This window comes from Neovison vison, chromosome 9 (assembly GCF_020171115.1).
Source record: "Neovison vison isolate M4711 chromosome 9, ASM_NN_V1, whole genome shotgun sequence".
Lineage (NCBI taxonomy): Eukaryota > Metazoa > Chordata > Mammalia > Carnivora > Mustelidae > Neogale > Neogale vison.
Window position 1 is genome coordinate 17,565,635 of NC_058099.1, and position 21,279 is coordinate 17,586,913.

A 21,279-nucleotide genomic window follows, 5' to 3' on the forward strand; every position below is an offset into this window, starting at 1 on the left:
ACCAGACTCAGAAAGCCAAGAATATGAAAGACTTCCAATCCATGAGCCAGGAGGCCAGCAAAGATCTGCCAGCATAGTAAATATTTTAGGCTCTTTGGGTCATAGTGCCTCTGCTGTACCCGCTCAGTAACTTGCAGCAGGAAAGCAGCCACAGACAATAGGTAGAGTAACGAGCATGCTCTGTTCCAGTAGGACTTTACTTTCCAGTAGAGGCAGTGGGCCAGTCTGGCCCATGGACTGTAGTTTGCAGACCCCTACGGTGCGTGATGAACTTCCCCCTGGAGGAGGGACCTTTGTTTTCGTGAATTGCTGCACGGCTCCAAAGCACCCCAGAATGTAGGTGTCAGGCCACCCTAGCATCTCTTTGAAGGTCCCCTGTCCTACCTTCACCACCACACCCTCCCTTCCTTCCAGAAGCACCTCCGTTGCATGCCACCTTAGTGCAAGCAAAATAGGTGGATATTTTCCAGCAGGATCTGGGAGTGCTGCTGGGTATCAGGAGGATGGAGACAAAGGCAAGTAGCTCGTGGGAATGGCGAACAGCTACACACCTTGGAAAGAACACAAGTTGAGTATAGCTAAGGCTGTTAGAGACCGCCTAACCCAATTCCTTGACCTTTCCACCAGGTAAACTGAGGCCCAGACTAGGGAAGCAGCTTGGGCAGGGTTACAGGGCAACTTCTCAGCACAGTGAGGACCAACGCCTGGTTTTTCTAACTTTCTGCCCAGACTCCTTCTGCCATATCACTAGGCGAACATCAAGTTTTTTTACCGTGGACCGTGCTCAAATCAGCAGAGCCAAGAAAATAGCCTTCTATCATTTAGAAACCTGAGGTCCTGCCTGGAAATTCTTATCTTTCCTTCCTCCACATCTTCCTTTCTTCCATTCACAGTTAGCTGTGGGACACCTCTTATTGGGTTGCTGAGCCCACACTTAGTGCCAAGGAGACAGGAGATGCCCCACCCGTGTGTGCTGAGGACGGACTAAGGGTGCATGGTGAAGAGCTCACAGTGTTCACACAGTCCCCCAGGAGAAGGAAGGTCTAAATGCATTCCCTGTAATGCACTGTGAATGTGAGGACCCGATGACATTTCCTTCCCTTTCGTCTTCCTAGAAAATTGCCTTTCAGTGTGAAATCTTCCCGCCAGTGTTTTCATGCCCTCAGTAGCTGCCCCTTCCCTCCTCGGGTAGAGCACCTCTGTCTTTTGTACTTGCAAATGATTGTGATTATTTTTCACCTCTAGCCCAGGGGATTAGCCGGAGGACCTTTGATCTTCAGGTATCGATTTGCATCTTAAAGGAAGTATGATCTCATCTGAGCCAGCTCAAAATTCCATCCCTGCCCCCCAACCCCAGTCTGTTTACCAGCCCCGGGCTGGTCAGGGCCTCCCAAGTGGGACTAAAACAACAAGACCAGCGAGAAGCCAGAGGAAAACAAATTTCCCATCTGACTCTGTAAAGGTGGGAAAAGGACGTTTGCTTTCTCAACACAGGCTTGTCTGCTCTTCCTCCACTCTCCCGTCAGAGACGCGGCCAGAGGTTCTGAGTGTGCGAAGGGGACTACGGGGGGTTCTGGGACCCTGGCTGGAGGCCGTATAGCAGAAAGAGCTGGACGCGTGCTTAAGAATCAGACAGAATCAGGTTCAAGCCCTGGTTCTGTCTCCAATCACTCCTAACCCAAGAGTTTCTGATCACTGTCATCATCTCTCTGGCTTGTGATGTTTTCTTATCTCCAATGCGAGAATACTAGCCTTTAAAATTCTATACTAATCACCCTCCTGGAGAGCTGTCACCCACGGGAGGGACTCAAAGCTCCGGGAGGGCAGGAGCATTTGCTGGTTTTCCTTTGCTTCCCATTGCTCTATGCCCCGGTGCTCCCCACAGGGTCTGGCCCACAGGAGGCGATCTGTCAGTGTTTTTAAGACTAAGGAGTAAACCATCATCAGTCCTCAGGACTGCTGTTGTTGACTTGACCATCCCGCACGGTCCCCTTCACCAGCTGAGCCCCAAGAAATGACACAGACTTACCAATGCAATTGAAGGAGTCTTCCCTTCGGCAGAAGAGGGAGCAGCCGTCACCGCTGAGCTTGTTCATGTCATCACATTCCTCACCTTGGCTTCTGCAGAAGAGATAGAAGAGAGATGCGTCAGAGAGACAGAGAGAGAGGGAGCAACTGCAGAACCACAGCAGACCGTGGGAGAGTCCCTCCCCAGGCCAGGAACTTTCCAAGAGGCCTCAGGCAAGTCTCTCACGCCCCAGTGTCCATTTCTTCTTCATCCACGAGACCTATAAAGATATACATGTGTAAGATCCTACAACCCCTGCCTTATTCTGTGCTTGCCACAACGAAGCAGAGTTCATGCCTCAAACCTGTTGTCTGAGATCTTGCCAGTTAAGTCAGATGGGAGAAAGGCATGGATGAAGGGATGAAGGAAACAACTTGCCCCCCCCACCACCCCCCACCCCAGGCGTGTCTGGGAGATCTCACCGCCGTTTTAAAGTGGTGGACTTGAAAGAAATTTCTGAGCTTCTGAAACCTAAATTCTGTTCTTTACTGTGCCCTACCTTAGCCTCCTCCCTGCTCCCCATCCCCGCCCTGCTCCCAATCCTGAATTTAAGAATAAAGATTTCTTTTTCTTCCCCAGACACATGCCTGGGTCTGGTCTTCCTTTCACGAGAAAGTATTGCTTTCTCCATCCGGGGTGTCATTTCATGGTGTGAGGAACTCCAAGGCCCATGGGAAGTACACTATTAGGAAATTAAAGTGTCTCCTCTTGTTTGTTTGTTTTGTTTAGATAGGAATTATTCCTATCAGCTCAGGACGGTTCAGCAGAGGTTGGGACGGACAGAAACTGAGCAATGCTGGACCGAGGAGATGAGGAGAAAGAGAAAGTGCTAAAAAGACCAAATAGATGATCACGACCTGGAAAATACCCAACCTTTGAGAAACAGAAAACTTGGGTTTAGATCCCCTTATTTCAAACCCGCCGCACGATCTCAGACACGTCTCCTAATCTCAACTGGACCATTTAAATCAATAAAGACTAAAAATAACGTAAACTTCCATTCTTCAGTCGCAGTGGCCACAACGTAAGCCCTTGATCCTTGTATGCGATCAGTAGCAAGTGGCTACTAAACAGAAGAGCACAGAATAGGTTTCCATCACGGCAGAAGAATCCCCTGGACCACGCTATTCCAGACGCCAAGTGTCCGCGTTCCCACAGGTTCAAACGGCGATAACTCCACCCGCTCCTTGGAGCCGGTGCAAGAACGGAATGGAAATTGACGTGGCGGGCACAGTGCATGACAGATAGAAGATGCTCAGGGAGTCAGGGTTCCCTTTCCCACTCAGTCCTGGGAGGTCTCTGCAGAGTGTGTGGCAGCTGTCCCTCCCTCCCCAGGGACCAGCTGGGACCCATGGAAGCATGGAAGAGGCCTAAGACTTTTCCTTTCACTCGGGCAATTAACACTGGGCAATGTTTGTTGCTTTAAGGAGATGTCAGAGTAGCAGGAGGGGGCCTCGCCATCAATCCCTACGATGGCGGGGCTGGTGCAGGGATTTTTGAACTCTCCTGTCTGCAAATGCATGAACCGAGGAGAAGAGAAGTCCATATTCCAAGCGGAGCCCATATTTCCAATCTCTGCCAGTGAACCTCGAGTGTTGGAAACTGGTGATCGCCTTGTGTTACTTAGCTATCACATGGGTTATCTAGGGAGATTTTTTTTTTTTTTTTTAAACCTGGGCTGGTTTCCCAAAGCCACAAAGAACACATCTAACCCGCCCAACAGTATGTTGTATTGGTTTAAGCAAAACGTTAGTGTCACCACAAATATCTTCTAGGTATGGCAGATCTATCATTACACAGAGAGCTCCTGAGAAACCTTCTCTGACCTCCCAAGCTGGAGTGGGTGGCCATTTTCTCTGCGATCAAAGTCACTAGGCTCCATCCACCCCAGCACCTGTCAAACGGACCACCTTCACGTGTTTGCCCGACAGCTCCCTATACTGGGTTTCCAGATGCCAAAGGAAATGACAGTCTTTGTCATCCTAGCCACGCAATGCCGGGCACAGTGCCTGGAATACGGCAGAAAGCATGGAGCTGCTCCTTCACTTGTCAGTCCTGCAGGGCTACTGGTGACCCAGTGAGGCAATGGGGAATCCACATGAGAACAGGGACCCCGGATTCGCATCTTGGTTCTGCTTTGTTGGGTGTGTGAGCTCGAGAAAGCCATATCAGCCTTTGTACATCAGTTGTCTCTTCTGTCAAGTGCAGTAATAGAACCGATTTCATATAATTGTCGGAAGGACCCAAGGAGATAATAGTGTAGCCCAATGCTAACACACAGAGAAGGCTCAACAAACATTTATGAATATTATCATCATATGTATCCAAAGCTTTTCTACACTGGGGACTCATTAAGTTTTGATCCTGAGTATCTTTGTAAACTCCCTTAAATACATAGAGCGAATCAGCACATGTCATCCCGTGAAGAATCCAGTTAGCTAAGATGACATTCGTCCTTTGCCTCAAAGTTTTTGTTTGTTTGTTTTTGCCGAGGGAACCACCCATAAGCTGCATTTGGTTTTCTACAAAGCATGTCAACAACTATTTGGAAACCTAAGTGATTTCTGTGTAGGATACCAACTCTAGGTAAAATACTGAAAAAGCCTTATAGAGGGGTGCCTGGCTGGCTCAGTGGGTTAAGTCTCTGCCTTCGTCTCAGGTCATGATCTCAAGGTCCTGGGAGCAAGCCCTGCACCGGGCTCTCTGCTCAGCTGGGGGCCTGTCCCCACCACCCACCCCCTGCCGCCTGCCTCTCTGCTTACTTGTGATCTCTGTCTGTCAAATAAATAAATAAAATCTTTAAAAAGTTTTTTAAAACCTTGTTGAAAACACTACTTATATTAATAATAAAATAAAAAAAATAAGAATAGTTCTAGATCAGCAAGAATGATATTGTTTGCAGCGTTCTACCAATATGTCTATATCTGGCTCCAAAATGGACAGACTGAGTTATAGGTGAGGTTCCACATCTGGTGAGTTTCTTTCTTTCGTTCTTTCTTTCCTTCTTTTTTTTTTTTTTTTTTTTTGTATTCTTTGTGCTAAATTAGAAAATCCCAAATCACAATTATGGGTTGTCAGCAATGACCGCAAATGTTTCCTGGATATTCTGGACATGCAGCTCAGTCTTGGGCCCACAAATGATGGGGCACGCTCCCTGGAGACTGCCTTGCTCTGCTGCTCAGTATTCCATCAGACAACAGCTGTGTCCAGAGCCAGAGGGTGATGTCTTCATGTGGGAGAGAATGGTGAGTGGTTCCCCTTTCCCCAGTCGTGTAATCTTAAGCACTAGAAACTGTATCGTCCTGTTTGGTTGCTGCATCTGGACATGATTTTAACTGCACACAACAGCACACCATGAGTTTCCTTATCTGACAAAGGAAGAGCTTTATCTTCTATGCTTGGCGAGTCAGATTCTTGGCCATCATGTGGTTTGCTCCATAATTCCACACTCAGCAGGAACTTGTACATACCACCTTTCTGCACAGCCATGTTCAAAAGCTGTACCATGCTGGGCATCTCCTGGGCATATATGCAACATTCGATCTCTCCTTCCATGTGAAGTCAGGACCAGAAAGCAAAGAGCTTCTGGACGTCTGCGTGGACGGGTATTCACGTGCAAACGCTTACTTGCCCAACCGGTGTTATCCTTGCTGTACTCCTGGCCGGTCCTTTCATGCCAAAGCAGGTTTCCAGTTTATATCACATCCCACAAAATCAATGCTACCAAATGAAATTGCTCTTCCCATCCAGCACCAGAAAGAGTCATCTACCACTTCTCTTTCATGTACGTACCACTCCTATGATTCACGGTCTACACATCAGCAGTTCCATCCAACTGTGAAACGGATTCTCTTTACAGCACCCCTCCCCCTCCTGAAACAGTCCCTGCAATTCCACGTGGCCCAGATATTATACGACACCCAACAGTGCCATTTAATGAAGGGATTTCGCCAATAGCTGGTTTGCCCTCTGCACGTGTGATGTTCGTCATTAAATCGGCCCATAGTTTTAAAAGTCTCTTAGCAATAGTGTAACTTGCAACCACGTTAGCAATCAGGAACGCAATTTTAGTAATAAGAAACTTAACTGCAAACAGTTTCTGGTCTTGTTTTCACCTCCAGGGACAAAACTATTCTGTTTTGTGCCAGACAACATTTTTGTGCTAATTTGGGAGGAAAAAAACCCAAAGGTTTAGTTTAAAAAAAAAATTTTTTTTTAAAACAATGCAAGACTCTGGATGGCTTCTTGCCCCCATTTCATAGTTGCGCAGTATCTTGCCCTGTGGACAGGGGGATAAATGGACTGATGTCCCAGTAACATCCACGGTGCAAACAGACAGCTTCCTATTCTCCACTCACACTTTCCCTTCTCGGCTGCTCCTGTGGAGTCTTTCACTTTCTGGTTCATTTGCCTCCCTGTACTTATTTACGTTCACATTCAGTATTCACTCTGGGGTACTGTTTGCTATTTATGGCTTCAACATTACCGTGAGTTAGAGTATTTTGTTATCTTTACGAGCTTTTAACCCATTTTGTAAATTGTTCATATAAGACTATACAACAGAAATAACAAAGAAATACGCAGTTTTAACAACTTGAAATGGTTAACCAGCAAAGAACGTAGAAGTGTTTTGACCCAGATGCCCTGGGTCCCATTAACAGAACGTTGGCTGGAGTGGAAAAGCCAAACAGGATCCTTGCAGTACCCACAAAACGATGAAGAGGAAAAGCCTACCCGTCGTAAGTGCACACTGGTCGCTCTGTCAGAATCACGTATTGTATTACATACTTGAGGAATAGACATGTTTGAAAAAGAACCACTGCGTTTCCTCTGAGGCCAGCAGCTACTTGCAGACAAATCGACAGATTGCTAGCGATTGCTGGTAGCTCACAGCTCCCACACTGAAGAGCCTCCTGGAAGCTCTCCTGGTCATCTCTTGACCTCACAAGCATCACTCCCTCCCCCTTCCTTAATCACACCTACTTACTTCTGGATAATGCCATCGCCACAGTATCCACTTCCATGGATGTAGATGGCAGCTGGCGATAGCTCACTCTCTTCACTTCCGGAAATAGTGATGACCCAGTACTGGTACACACTGCCAAGACTGAGATCCCTGGAAAACAAAGAAGGGTATTCACAAAGATGATTAGCTATACAGACACAATGCCCGGGGGTAGACAAAACTGATCCCCTGGAGTACATTCTATCAGTCTTGCTTGCGTTTGAAATCACATGCACATTAAGTTATCCAATAATATGAATTGTCTTCTGCGGTTAAGGCACTCTCCTATGCATGACGGACCACACCAAAATGTACAGCAATAATGACTAGCATCAAATGACAGACAGCCGTGAATATTACCAGGTACTTTTATCTTTAATTTAACCTTTATAATAACCCTGGTGGATAAGAACCAGATGGTATGCAGCCGTAATGAAGGTGTTTGGGAGAATGTCAACCAGGAAAACAAAATGCGATAAGCAGACAGAGCTGGGAAAGTACCATGCCAGATTCTGTGGGCATCGGTCTGATCTCTTCCCTGCTTTGCACGCAATGAACAGAAACCCCATGCTTCCTTACGCTGCACATCCAGGAACTGTCCCTCATCCCTGCTCTTCTCTGTCTCTCACTCTTGACTAAAATAGTAACAATTGCATCAGCTATTAACTGAATGTCAGGCTTGGGGTGACACACGTCCCATGTATTTTCTCCTTCGAGAATCAAAGCAACCCTCCATGTGCCCTATGTTTTCCTGTTTATTTTACAGATGATAAATCTGAGACATAGAGAGGTTAATCAACTTACAATCATACACTACTGAATAACAGCCCGCATTCTGCCTCCCTAATCCCTAGTTTAGGCCTGTTTTAATAATCTCATCCCTTGCAAAGAGGGATTCTGTCCTGAAATTACAATTCCAGGTGCTGGTGGCTGCCAGACCCTCAGTTTGCCGAGTCTGCATCTCCCCTCTGCTCACAAGACCTCCCAGTGCAATGCCTGCTCCCACTTCCTCATGCTCAGCCTTCCTCCCGTTTTTCCTCCCCCCCCCCTTCCTCAGCGCCTCTCAGCTCCCTGCTTGAATCCCTCCTGCCATCAACCCTGGCTGCTGTCAATCATCCTCCAAGGTAGAGATATATTTATGTCAGTTCCACATCACGAAATCACAATGCCCGTTTCCTTTTTGACCGTTTTCAAAGGGTGATGTTATTCCCCTTTTTATCTCCCTCTGCATTAATGATTTACTTTTTAATAATAAAAAAGTACCATGGGGGGGGAAAAACCCCACAAAATGATAATGAAGAGAATTCCTACTAGATTCCGGAGTTGGGGAGAGGGTGGGATTTCATACACAAAAGGATGATGTCAAAAAATCTCAAGTTCTCCTACCCATCTGTGGTTTCAGCTGCTGTTAGGGCTGGGGCTGTTTGGATAAGGCCAAGAAGGTAACAGGTGCAGAGGCAATGGGCAGCCAATGTCTCCTGACTCTCAACACAGCGATGAGTACAAGTTTATGAACGATGAAGGACACCAGTGAGGAATATAACCTTCCGGAGAATGCCGGACCTGTTACCCCAAAGAGAGTTTGTTTTGGCAGTGCTGGAGCAGAAAGCAATTTTGGGGGGTAGACCAGAAGTCCCTGCGGATTCCATCAGTCTTCTGTCCATGACAGCTCAGTACGTTAAATGCATACAAATCTCGAGATATTATATGTATGAATGTATGAATAACTGTGGGCTTGTAAACTTCTGGGGTGCTAATGTGTGGATATAGGCTTTCTTTCTTCTGTTTAAAAACATTTATTAGATATTTTAATCCACCTCTCAACTAGCACATGGATACTTTTCTGATGGGTCTTCTAAAACTGAAATACCCTGACAGTGGGGAGAGTGGTTTTCCCGGTGGATGCACAGAGGCACCAGATAAAGACGAAGTGGATTCTACTGTACATTCATTTTCCTCTAAAACATGGAGGCATGTTTTGTATTAAACAAATATGGCCGTGTTACGAAATAAAATAAGAAGTTTTCTTCAGGCTATGTCGCAGGCCACCGGGGGCATATGGCCCCAGTCTGGAGCAGATGGAGCACTTCTGTGGCTCGCAGGAGGGTGTGAAAAGTACTTCTCTACATTGTGTTTTTCATTTGTACTGTGTGTCACAAATGATTTATGGCTGATAATATTTAGGTGCTCTGCTAAGATTTGTGAACGTTTCCCTCCTCCCCCCATACCACCCTCCCTCCTTCCTTCATCCTCCTCCTGTTTCTCGATAAACACAAGTCTGAGGCAAGCCAACATGTGTTTCTACCTGGCTTCTTCTTTGCTGCCAAGCTGAGAAGTCACAGACAGGTGTTTCACAGCCCTGAGCCCATTTCAAATTAGTCATCAACCTGACCTCACAGCAGTTTCCTACAGGCTGAATGTGAGAACACAGAGAAAGCACATACGTGCCCAGCCTATCAGGGTCGATAAATATTAACCCATTACAACGAATGCTTAAATGAATATTCTCATTCACTGGAGTTAAGCTATGCTTTCTTTAGTAGAAGGGATGGAGTGACAGATAGCTACATGTAACCTCGGTTAGCCAAACCCACACCACCTATTGTGTGTGCCACAGCTTAGTGGAAAGTCTCCATCCTACCACGTCATTTGTCTAGAAGACCCTCTGTGCCTGCAGCTTGCTCTCGTTCCACGTTCCACGTGGCTATTCCAATTTCTGAAAATTCTGGATCCCAGAAGGTTTGTCTTACCCTGGGGCAAAATCTGTCTCCTCATAACTTCCACCCACACCTCTTTCTCACCCACTAGCATCGCACAGAATACTCTGATTGGTAGGAAGACCCTGATAAGCTTCCTTCTTCCAACTGTATGCACAGGGCTTATGCATCCATATCTCACGGAAGCCTGGCAGCAGCTCTCTGAAGTAGGGGTTTTTACCCCAAGTTTTCAGATAGGACAATAGAAGCCCAAGTCACTCCCTTGGTAAAAAGGCAGAACACGGGGCACAGTACGACTGCTATTAAAAACATTACGTTTTTCCATTGAAGAAACCTTGTGCTAAAACTACATTTTCTTCAAGTTGAAGTTAAAATTAATGCCAACTGAGGGCTCTTTGCTCAGTCATCTCAGGAGAATACAATTCTTTCAGAAGGACACACTAGGGGCCTCTGAAGGCTTTGCTGGAGGTTAGGACCCGTTTTGTGGATGGTCTAGAAGTGGGACATTGATGTCAAATTGTGCCTTTTAGCTGCTCCTAAAACCATCTGGACAGTCTTATGCTGTCACTTGAATTCCTGCCTCTCCTGCACCTCCCACCTCCATGCAGACCCTAAACCCTGTCACTTTTCCCTACCCCCAAATCTCCGATGTCATTTCCTCTACATCCCTGCTGCTGCCAATATCCGGCCTTGACATCTGAACCTGCCCCTGGTATCTCCCTTTTCCAGGCTTGCCAACACCATCAGAATATTCTGAGGTCCAAAACCACTCCCCAGCTCAAAATCTTCTCATTTAGAGCAGTGATGGGGGTCACACTACCAATCCCATACTCCCTATTTACTCTTTTTGGGGGGAACTAAAATGTTACCACTTCATCTGAAACATGATAAATTGTGCCACTTCCAGTTACCTTTAAAGAATTTTGAGCATTTTTCATTATTATTTTTTTTAAGCAAACCTCCATTGGTACTTATTGGTCAACTCCTCAAACTACATCTCAGATTAATTTCATACGTCCAGCTAATAAACTTAAATTGCAGTATTAAAATGGGGTGAGATTGCTTGGCTACTTTTGAGTGGTTGTTTTATGTATCTTTTCCATGACTTAAAAAAAAATTGTAAACAACTATTCTTCCACAAATGTCTCAAGTGATGTATCAGCCTTAGTTCTCCATTTCTGGCAATTACAAACATATAACATTTTTAGGTGCTATGATTTTTCAGTACTTATCCCCAGAAATGTCACCTTAATGGTAACATATGCGATCTGGAGCCCAAACGTTTATATTATTTATTTATTTTTTAAAGGTTTTATGTTTAAGTGATGTCTACGTCCAATGTGGGGCTCAAACCTACGTCAAGATCAAGAGTCACACACTCAACCAACTGTGCCAGCCAGTGGTGCCTAGAGCCCAAACTTTTAGTAAAATTTATTACAGATTATAAAATCGTTATCTTAAAAAATATTATTTTGCACATAAATATCCATAAGGAGGCTAAGGACCACCTGACCTTGCTTTTGGCAAAAATGCATATTTCTTAAAGAGTTGGTGTGTAGTTCGTATTGTAATTGGTCCATTAAAGCCCATCTGAAATCTACAGGCAAGTCACTTCACTTCTCTGGGTCTGTTTTTCTACCTTCTAGTTATGATATATGATTCCCGTCCCATATAAGAAAAGAGGGATGGAGAGCCTCACTGCAATATGGAAGTATCCCATTTTGTAACTTCTAGGAAACACTCTCCAATGCCTCTTCATCACTCATTATTGATCCCCTACTGTTTCCATATCATAACATTCACTGATCACACTCTGTCTCCCCACATAGTCTGTGTAACTGTGCCATGCTTTTTTGAAACTCCTTCTTCTGCAATAATGATAGCAATTGTCATTTCCATTTGTTACCTACTTGTCATATACCAGGCACTAAGCTCAGTACTTCCTGTGAATCGTCTCATTTAATCGAAACAACATTTTCTGGAATAATGATGATGATCGCCCCTTTCAAATGAAGTAAGTCCTATTTGGGAAGGTTTCTCTATGGTCTACAGGGACACTGCTTTGGGGGGATGGACCTGAGCCAGATCTATCAAACTCCATCGCAAGACAGCACTTCTAGAGTTTATGAATGAGAAAATGCTACAGAACAGAAGTTAAAAGACCTAGTTTTGAACCAAGTAGAGTCCACATACAAAGACCACTTGGAAAGCTCTAAAAGTTAGGAGAAAGATAAACACTGCTTTAAACACTACCACTACCACAAGCCACTTCCTTTCTCTGTCAATCCACTTCTTCTTCTGTGAAATGGAAGTCTGGGAAGATGACCAGCTCTGCAGTGCATAGTTCTAATTTCATGAGAAATGCAGTGCAGCATCATTCCTACCAGCTAGAAGCTGCCTCAGCAGTTAGACTTGTGCACTGAGAATGGGTGTAGTTCAGGATTTACCACCCAGACTGTCTGAGCTGGAAGACATGGTGGGGGGACCACCTAGGATGCCTCTGGCTCAGGAAGAGCCCAAATCTTCCAGTTCTGCCTTAGGCTGTGAATCAGAGGGTAATACCCAGGCACTTTGTATGCCAACTTCCAGCCAAGAATGGGACGAGAAGGAAAACAGTCATTTTCTGGGCCTGAGATGATGTGCCAAATGACTTTACACACACCATTATTATTGTCTTAATTAGCAAATATATCAGTTATATAGTCAAGCAGAGCAAACACTATAAAAAAATGTCCTTGGAAGGCTCACTATCCAGATTTGTCAAATTATAACACTGCCTTATTTTCTTCATTTCTTGTTTCTGTTGTAAAAAGAAATAAAATACACCGTTCTATATATTTGTTTTCAATCCACCTGTGTGTTCTTCCCTTTTTATCATGAATGCTTTTGTACTTTTTATACATAGGCATCATTTTACTTATTTTAAATTTCATAAATGTTTTAATACCATATTTATCAGTATGCAGCTGGCATATCTTTTGCCCAGCATTACTTTTGAGATCCCACATATTGATACATACAAATCTAGCTCATATTTTCACTGATGTCTTTATTGTATGGATATACCATATTTTATTTGACCATTCTTTTCTAGATGGATACCTAGGTTGTCCCTATTATTACTACTAATTTTTAAATTAGTTTCAGAGGTAGAATATAGTGGTTCATCAGTTGCATATAACACACAGTGCTCATTACATCTAGTGCCCTCCTTAATGCCCATCACCCGATTATCTCTCCCCCTACCTACCAAACCCTCCCCACAACCTTTGTTTTCTAGAGTTCAGAGTCTCTTATGGTTTGTCTCCCTCTCAATTTTCATCTTATTTTATTTTCCTTCCCTTCCTCTATGTTCATGTGTTTTGTTTCTTGAATTCCACATATGAGTAAAATCATACAGTATTTGTCTTTCCCTGACTGACTTCTTTTGCCTAGCATAATACCCTCTTGTTCCAACCACGTCATTGCAAATGGCAAGATTTCATTCTTTGTGATGGCTGAGTAATATTCCCCAAACCACAAGATACCTAGGAATAAACCTAACCAAAGAGGTCAAGTATCTACATTCTGAAAACTATAGAACAATTATGAATGAAATTGAGGAAGACACAAAGAAATGGAGAAACATTCCATGCTCATGGATTGAAAGAACAAATTCTGTTAAAATGTCTATGCTACCCAAAGCAATCTACACATTCATTGCAATCCTTATCAAAATGCCATCAGCATTTTTCATACAGTTGGAACAAACAATCCTAAATTTTATCTATTTGACACAGAAAGAGAGAGATCACAAGTAGGCAGAGAGGCAGGCAGAGAGAGAGAGGGAAGCAGGCTCCCCGCTGAGCAGAGAGCCCGACGTGGGGCTCAATCCCAGGACCCTGAGATCACGACCTGAACCAAAGGCAGAGGCTTAACCCACTGAGCCACCCAGGTGCCCCCAATCCTAAAATTTGTATGGAACCAGAAAAGACCCCAAATAGCCAAAGAAATGTTGAAAAAGAAAGCCAAAGCTGGAGGCATCCGAATTCTAGACTTAAAGCTGTAATCATGAATATAGTATGGTACTGGCACAAAAAACAGACACACAGATCAATGGAACAGAACAGAGAACCGAATTGGACCCTCAACTCTATGGTCAAGGAGTCTTCAACAAAGCAGGAAGAAGACAGTCTCTTCAATAAACGGTGTTGAGAAAATTGGACAGCCACATGCAGAGGAATAAATCTGGACCATTTCCTTATACCACACACAAAAAATAAACTCAAAACAGGTGAAAGGCCTAAATATGAGGCAGGAATCCATCAAAATCCTACAGGAGAACACAGGCAGCAACGTCTTTGACTTTGACCACAGGAAGTTCTTGCTAGACATCTCCAAAGGCAAGGGAAACGAAGACAAAAATGAACTATTGGGAATTCATCAAGATAAAAGCTTCTGCACAACAAGGGATATAGTGAACAAAACAAACAGGCAACCCTATGGCATGGGAGAAGATACCTCCAAACGGCATATCAGATAAAGGGCCAGAATCCAAGATCTATAAAGAATATACTAACCTTAATACTCCAAAAATAAACAATCCAGTAAAAAACAGGCAGAAGACATGAACAGACATTTATCCAAAGAAGACATACAAATAGTATTATTATTAACCTTGTTTATTTCCAATAATGTTACTTTTAAACATTGTGTTCATTTTCCTTTGTGTAGAGAGCAAGAATTTTCTGAAAGAAATCTATCTAAAGTGGTGTCATTCGGTTGAAGGCAACTGCATCTGCGACTGTATAGTTATTGCCAAATTATTCTCCCAAATGGTTGTAGCAATTAACACACTGTCAACAGACTTCCCAATGCTCCAGGTCCTGGTCAGCACTTGAGTCTGCCTAATATTAAATTTTTTGCCAATCCAGTGGATATTAAATGACATTTAATTACTGTGTCCTTTTCCCTTTCCCTGATTACTAACAGGCCTGAGTATCATTTCATGTGTTTGTTGACCATGTAGATTCCTAGCTTACCTGCTTGTTCATCACTTTTGCCTTTATAAAATTGGGTTCTTTTTCTTTTAACTGCTAGATATAATGAGATATAATGGATACTAATCCTCTGTAATTAAAGTTATTGAAAATATGATTTCCAAGTCTAGGACTCCTCTTTTGTTCATTCTGTTTATGCTGCTTTGTTGAATAGAAATTTTAAATCATGTCCTTCACGATTTGCACTTTTCATGTGTTGTTGAATAAATGTTTCTTTTCTCCAAAGTCATAAAATAATCACCTCTATTTCATTTGGATAGTTTTATGGGTTTTATTTTCACATATATGGCTTTGATCATAAACAATACAGTTTAGAAAGTGATGTGTGGTAATGATTGTTTTCCCTTCAAATACAGATGAGCCATTTGTCCAGCATTTTTTTATATAATAGCTAATTCTTTCACTACTAAACTGTAATACCACCTTTCCCATACACCTTTCCCTTCTGTACTTAGGTAAGTTTGCTTCTGGGTTATCTTGTTTAATTGGTCTACTTTTTTTTCTAATCATCTTATCAACAGCACTTTGTCTTAATTTCCATATTTTTATAAAAGTCTTGATTTATGCTACAACTCCATTCTATACTTTGGTTTACTCCTTCAAAACACGCCGATGTTCTTCCCACGTGAATTTAAAGTTTCATTTTTTAAATGCCTGTTGGGATTTCGTTTCTAATTTCATTGAATTTATAGATGTATTTGAGGAGGAAAGACATCTTTATTTTATTGCATCTTCCCTTTTTTATACAGAGTTTATCTTTTCATTTATTTAGGTCTCCTTTTATGGTTTCCGTAAAGTTTTAAATCCTTCCTCATAAAAATGGGGATGATATTTTATTAGGAATATATTCCTAACTTTAAGCATTTATAGATGTCAGAGCTATAATAAATGGTAGCTTTACTCTGTCTATCTACTCATACACATATATACACACCTGTACATGCATTTATATAATTGTACTGTCCTATTTGGGGGCTGATAAAAATAATTAAGTTTTGTAAATAGGTGTTCTATTTAGATGTCCTCATGATTATTTGTTAATGCTGATACTTTGCTGATCCTTATTAATTTCTCCATGTATTCTCTTATAGGTAAGAATAGTAATAGTCTGTTTCTTCATTTACGGTGCTCAGAATTTTTATTTATATTTCTTGTCCACCCGTGGACAGGTAGGACCAATGGTGTTACTAGGCATTCTTGGTTTGACCCTGGGATCAAAAGGAATATCTCTCACATTTTATCATTAAGCATGGTACCTAACTGTATTTCAGTACACACCCTTGAGTAGGTTAAGGATGTTCCTTTCTGTTCCTAGATAATTTTGTTTTGTTTGCTTTGTTTTGTTTTGATCATAAAGGAGACTGATTTTTAACAAGAGACTTAAATTTGGCATCTTAGTAAGACAACCTTGTTTAAAAAATCATTTAATATGCTAGTATTGTGAATTAATGGAATCCAGAAACTCTCTAACATTAGAATCTCTTCTCATTCTGGGATAATCTAGACTAGGTACAATGTTTGTGTCTGCATGAGTGTGGGGGTTTTAATACACTGCTGAATTCTGTCTGCTAATATCTCACACAAGACTTTGCTTCTTGGTTATATATTTAATTTACCAAAAAGTTTTCTCTTATTAATTTATTTATGTATGTATGTGTTGCAGCATAGAAATAATGTTCTTAAAAAAAGAAATAATGTTCTATGTGATACTGATTCTTTTAATATTTGATGTCTTCTGGCCTATGATATGGAAAATTTTAAAAAAGTATATTCTACATATCTCAGAAATAAATATGTATATAATTTAATTCTCTGGCAAGGTTCTATATACTTTTATCAGATGAAACATATTTTTGTATTGTTCAAAATCTTCCAGATCATTATTTTAGTTTGCTCAATCTATTAATTATTGAGAAAGGTGTGTTAAAATATCCTAATATCATTATGGATTTATCACTACTTTAGGTAAGAAGCATAGCAGATTTATGCATTTTTCAGGTCATGTTATTTGGAATATTTAAGCTCAAAATTATTATATAATTTCCTTTCATCATTTAAATGGTGACCTCTTTATCTTAGTAATATTTTTGCTTCGATATTTCCTTTGTCTGATGAACATTAATTTATTTTTCTGAGTATTTTCCTGGAAAATATTTTCCACTCCATTACCTTTTACCTTTCAGTGAACTTATCTTTAGTTAATTCCAACCTGAAAACCTTCATCGGTACTTTAATCCGATTAGTGGAATGACTATTGTATTAGATTTATTTCTCACATCTTCTTTGTGCTTTCCAATTATCATTCCTTTTTTTTTTTTCACATATTTATTTTCTCCCTTTCTTGCCTTCTTCTGGATTTATTGGATTTCCTGATTTCTGCTCTTTCCTCCCCATTCTCAGTCCTTCTAATCTTTGGAGACCATATTTCCCAATTTTATTTGCTTTTTTCATTTACCCTAAAGTACTAATTAACATTCATACTTGTTACCAAGATCTAACTTCAATAAAAATCTTGGTATTCACTGCTGACCCTTTTCTAGATGTCTCGTTTACTGTTTTTGTGTTTTCAATTTTGAAATGTGACCTCATGCCTTTTAGGTTTTAATCAGGGGGAATCCCATGCCCCCTGGGTCAAATCTATATCCTCCTCCAGAGTGATTTCATATTCACTTCTAGGTACCTCTGGAATGTCACTAATTTAGAACTTTCTCTCTTCTCTTTCTCTTTTCCTTGCTCTCTCTCTGTCTCTTTTTCTTCTCAGTAGTTGCCCAACTCAGGCATTTACAGACCATACTGCACAGTATAAACTCAAACCTCAATCTTCACGAGGTTTAGAACATACACATGTATATTTCTCCTCTAGTAAACCTTTTCCCTAAACATGTAGACTAAACATGCAGCCTTTGATATAATTGTCTGATTTTGAAAGCCTTAGTTACCATTCCTCACCTTGAAAACTCGCAGGGCCAAATCTCTTCTCATGGGATGAGCAAGGATATTCAATCCACTTGGTTGCCAAAGCTGATGGTTCTCCCTTATCCCAACTACAACAGTAAAACATCAGCTTCAGAATTACCTGTCTAGTTTTGTTTCATTTTATGTCTTGTCTTTGGCCACATTATTTTTCTGCTTTTCTGATCTCAGTCACCCATTTCAAAGGATGATAGTAATATCAGTTATGTTTTCATCTAGAATATCTGGATAGATGTTTTGTACTGGATATATCTTTAGATTAGCTATCTCGCCAGATTTCTGCATACGATTTCCAATATAAACTTGAAAAGTAGAGATCATTTACATTGTTCAGTTGAGGTCCAGCATAATGCAGTGATCTGTCCAAGGTCACAGATTATAAAGCAGAATTTAAACCATGCTGTTTGACTCTGGAACCTTTGACCTTTCCATGACACTGAGCTGACTCCTTGGATATGCACACATTAGTACATAAGACGTTAATATCCAATTAATACCCAATCCAAAAGCAGAAGGCTAAGACTACATGAAGGTAAGTCAAGCTCCTCCTCATACTCCTAAAGTCTTTCACAAAGCTGCAACTCAGACTAAATTACATTTTATTTCTTCTGTAGAGCTGTAGAGGAAAGTCACTTCAGTTCTAACATATTTTTAGGGTGAGAGCTGACCTTTTCTTCTTAATTGAGAAATGACAGCATATTATCATAATTGCTTTATTTTTTCCTAACCATAAAGATCACTCATGTTTATTTTAACAAGTTAGAGCTCTATAAAAAAAGAAGTGAAAATCAAGTCAAATCATATCAAATTCTATTACCTTGAGGCAGCTACGAAGAACTTTCTGGTTGGCAGCCCTCCCTGTATCTTTGTATGTATAAACGGTAACGCACACTATGTTCCATGAATATAAGACCACAAATCTGTGTATATCACTCCATCTTTAGTGTCCATGAAAAAGGGATATAGGAGAAACACATTCAGCTAGCTAGTTTTATGCTAATTATATTTTTCAAATTCTGGCTAAACGTGTTTATATCATTTCATTCATTCATCCCTTGATTTGTGCAGACAGCACTGAGCCCTCCCAGGTTCTTGCAGGTCTGGGACGCAAAAACCAACAAACTATGGTCCTGCCTTGTGGATGCAAATAAGCCACTGGGGGAAAAGAGAGACATCCAAATAGATGTCTTCAACACAGCCTAGAAAGTGTAGGGGCTATGGGAGCACCGAGGAGTGATATTGACCCAGGCTGAGAAGGAGAGCATCTGAGAAGACTTCCCAAAGAAGGCTTTCTGGCTTGACTGGATAAGTGAAGGACAAACCAAGTCAGGAACACGAGGAGAACACCGGCTTTCTAGACAAATGATGTAATCGTATTTGTTCTGTGGAAGACCGTTTTGGTAGCCATATAGATAATTGGTTTAAGGGGAAAGGTAGAAATGGAGTACATGGTGGTAGGGAGAGCAAATGCCGCTCCTGAGGTGCATGAGGCAGGAACAAGATGAGTCCCTGCCAAGTTCTGGCCCATGTGAGACGCCATATTGTTTTCTTTAAAGAGAACCAAACCTACAACAAAACATCCTTCCTCACTAAATGCCTCTGGAGCAGAGTGCTAGAGTTCATTCCTTAACAGTCATACATAACAATATATTCCTTAATCCCAGTGTTGTCTGGGTATCACTCTGAATTCTTTTTTTTTTTTTAATCACCTTAAATTCTTTTTTTTTTTTTTTAAGATTTTATTTATTTATGAGAGAGAGCGAGCGAGCGCGAGCAGGGGCAAGTGCAGAGGGGGAAGCAGGCCCCCTCCTGAGCAAAAAGCCCCATTCAGGGCTCAATCCCAGGACCCTGAGACCACAACCTGAGCCCCCCAGGCACTCCTCACCTTGAATTCTTAAGAGAACACTTAACTTTTGTTCTAGGCTGAGACGCACTTTGGTTTTACTTTTTATGGGCAAAAGTGGTTGTTAAGGTTTTGGGATGGAGAGCATCACATGCCCTTGGGAACAAAACAGCCTGCAAGACAGAGTCTGGGATCACTGGGGAGGCCACCGGACTACATGTCAGGGGAAATGACTACCTACAGTTCTTCCCTTGAGTTTGGGAGTGATTTTGGATGAATCCATTCTCCTCTTTGGACCAAACTATTTTTCTTCTATTCAGAAGGAAAACAAAGGGAGGGAGGGAGGCAGGGAGGGAAGGAAGGAAGGAAGGAAGGAAGGAAGGAAGGAAAAAAGGGAAGAAAGAAAAGGAAAGAAAGAGAAGGAGGAAAGGATAAAAAAAAGGAAGGAAGGGATGAAGGAAGAAGAAAAGAAAAGAAAGAGAATGAGAAAAAGAGAAAGAAAAAGGAAGGGGAAAAAAAAAAAGCATGTATGGAGTTTCTGGTAGGAGTCATTCCCAAAGAGGAAGATAACATCATTGGTTTCAAAGAGTTCAAAGGGCAAAAGGAAGGATAAATCAAGTACCGAATGGTACTTGTACCTGAGGTAGGATTCTCAGAGGAGGGACCAAGTAGTGTCTGGAAGGATGCCAAAGGCTTGGGGAGACTTGGGGCTTTGGTCTTGCTATTGGGGGACAACATCCATTACTTACTAGCTCCAACCCACAGCCTTGACGAAACGAATGGGAGTATGTTGGCAGGGCTCTGAAATCCACTGGGCGTTCGGATCCCTCCTAGTGGGGTCAGACTCTGCCTCTCACACCCAGGTAACACGAAATTCATTCTTTCCCTGCTTGCCACGCTGCCTCCACTCTGTCCACAGCTCAGGAAGGAGCAAACGCATACATGCAACCGATTAATTCCAGCAGCCTTTGATATAATTGTCTAAAGAGCTGCCCTGGTACCAATTTAAAACACAGTAGCAAATTTAATAAAACTAACAGTTTTCAGCCAAGGCCTTTGTTATTTTGTTTTAATCATCTTTTACCACCAATTGAAATGATTTTCTACTTTCTTGGTGCAATGAAATAAAATACAAGGGAAAGAAAAGAGGGACAATGTGGAAATTATAAAAGATCCAGAGCCTCAAATCCCGGGCTAAGGTAACAGAGGTGCTGAGATTTAACGGGCTGTTTGTGTCAGGCATAGACTGGAAGGGAAGACGTTTGCCAGTTTGGGGAAAATGCCACACCTGGATAACATTAAAGAGAGGGGAGAGGAAAGATCTACAAGGGACTCTTGTTTTTCCTGAATGCAACCAAAGGCAATGTGTGACAGCTTCCCCAAACACCCCTGCTGGTGACGGACAGGTCTCTTGATTACAGAGCTGGGGGTCTGTGACAAGCTGACGGGTCGCCAAGGCCTCTGGGAGCCGAAACACCAGCTATGCCTGGAGGTAAACAAGGCATGCGGCATGGTGTGAAAATCGAGGCCAAGCAGGGGCCAGTGAGTCGAGAGAGTAGGGACCCAGTGACAGCTGGTGATTGAGGGGCACTAACAGAACACAGTTGTTGAGAACCAGGGGCCAGTGGGGAAAG

At 42.2% G+C, this 21,279-nt stretch overlaps 1 protein-coding gene across 1 annotated transcript in view; it reads right to left on the minus strand.

Annotated features, from left to right (window-relative positions):
* Positions 1-21,279, minus strand: part of PAPPA (pappalysin 1) — a 235,416-nt gene that overhangs the window by 119,657 nt on the left and 94,480 nt on the right. Inside the window, exons 8-9 of the mRNA XM_044265042.1 lie at positions 7,056-7,184; positions 2,030-2,121 (exon numbers count right to left, since the gene is read on the minus strand). Of these exons, the coding sequence (XP_044120977.1) occupies positions 2,030-2,121; positions 7,056-7,184 (221 nt within the window). The remainder of the gene's footprint in view (positions 1-2,029; positions 2,122-7,055; positions 7,185-21,279) is intronic.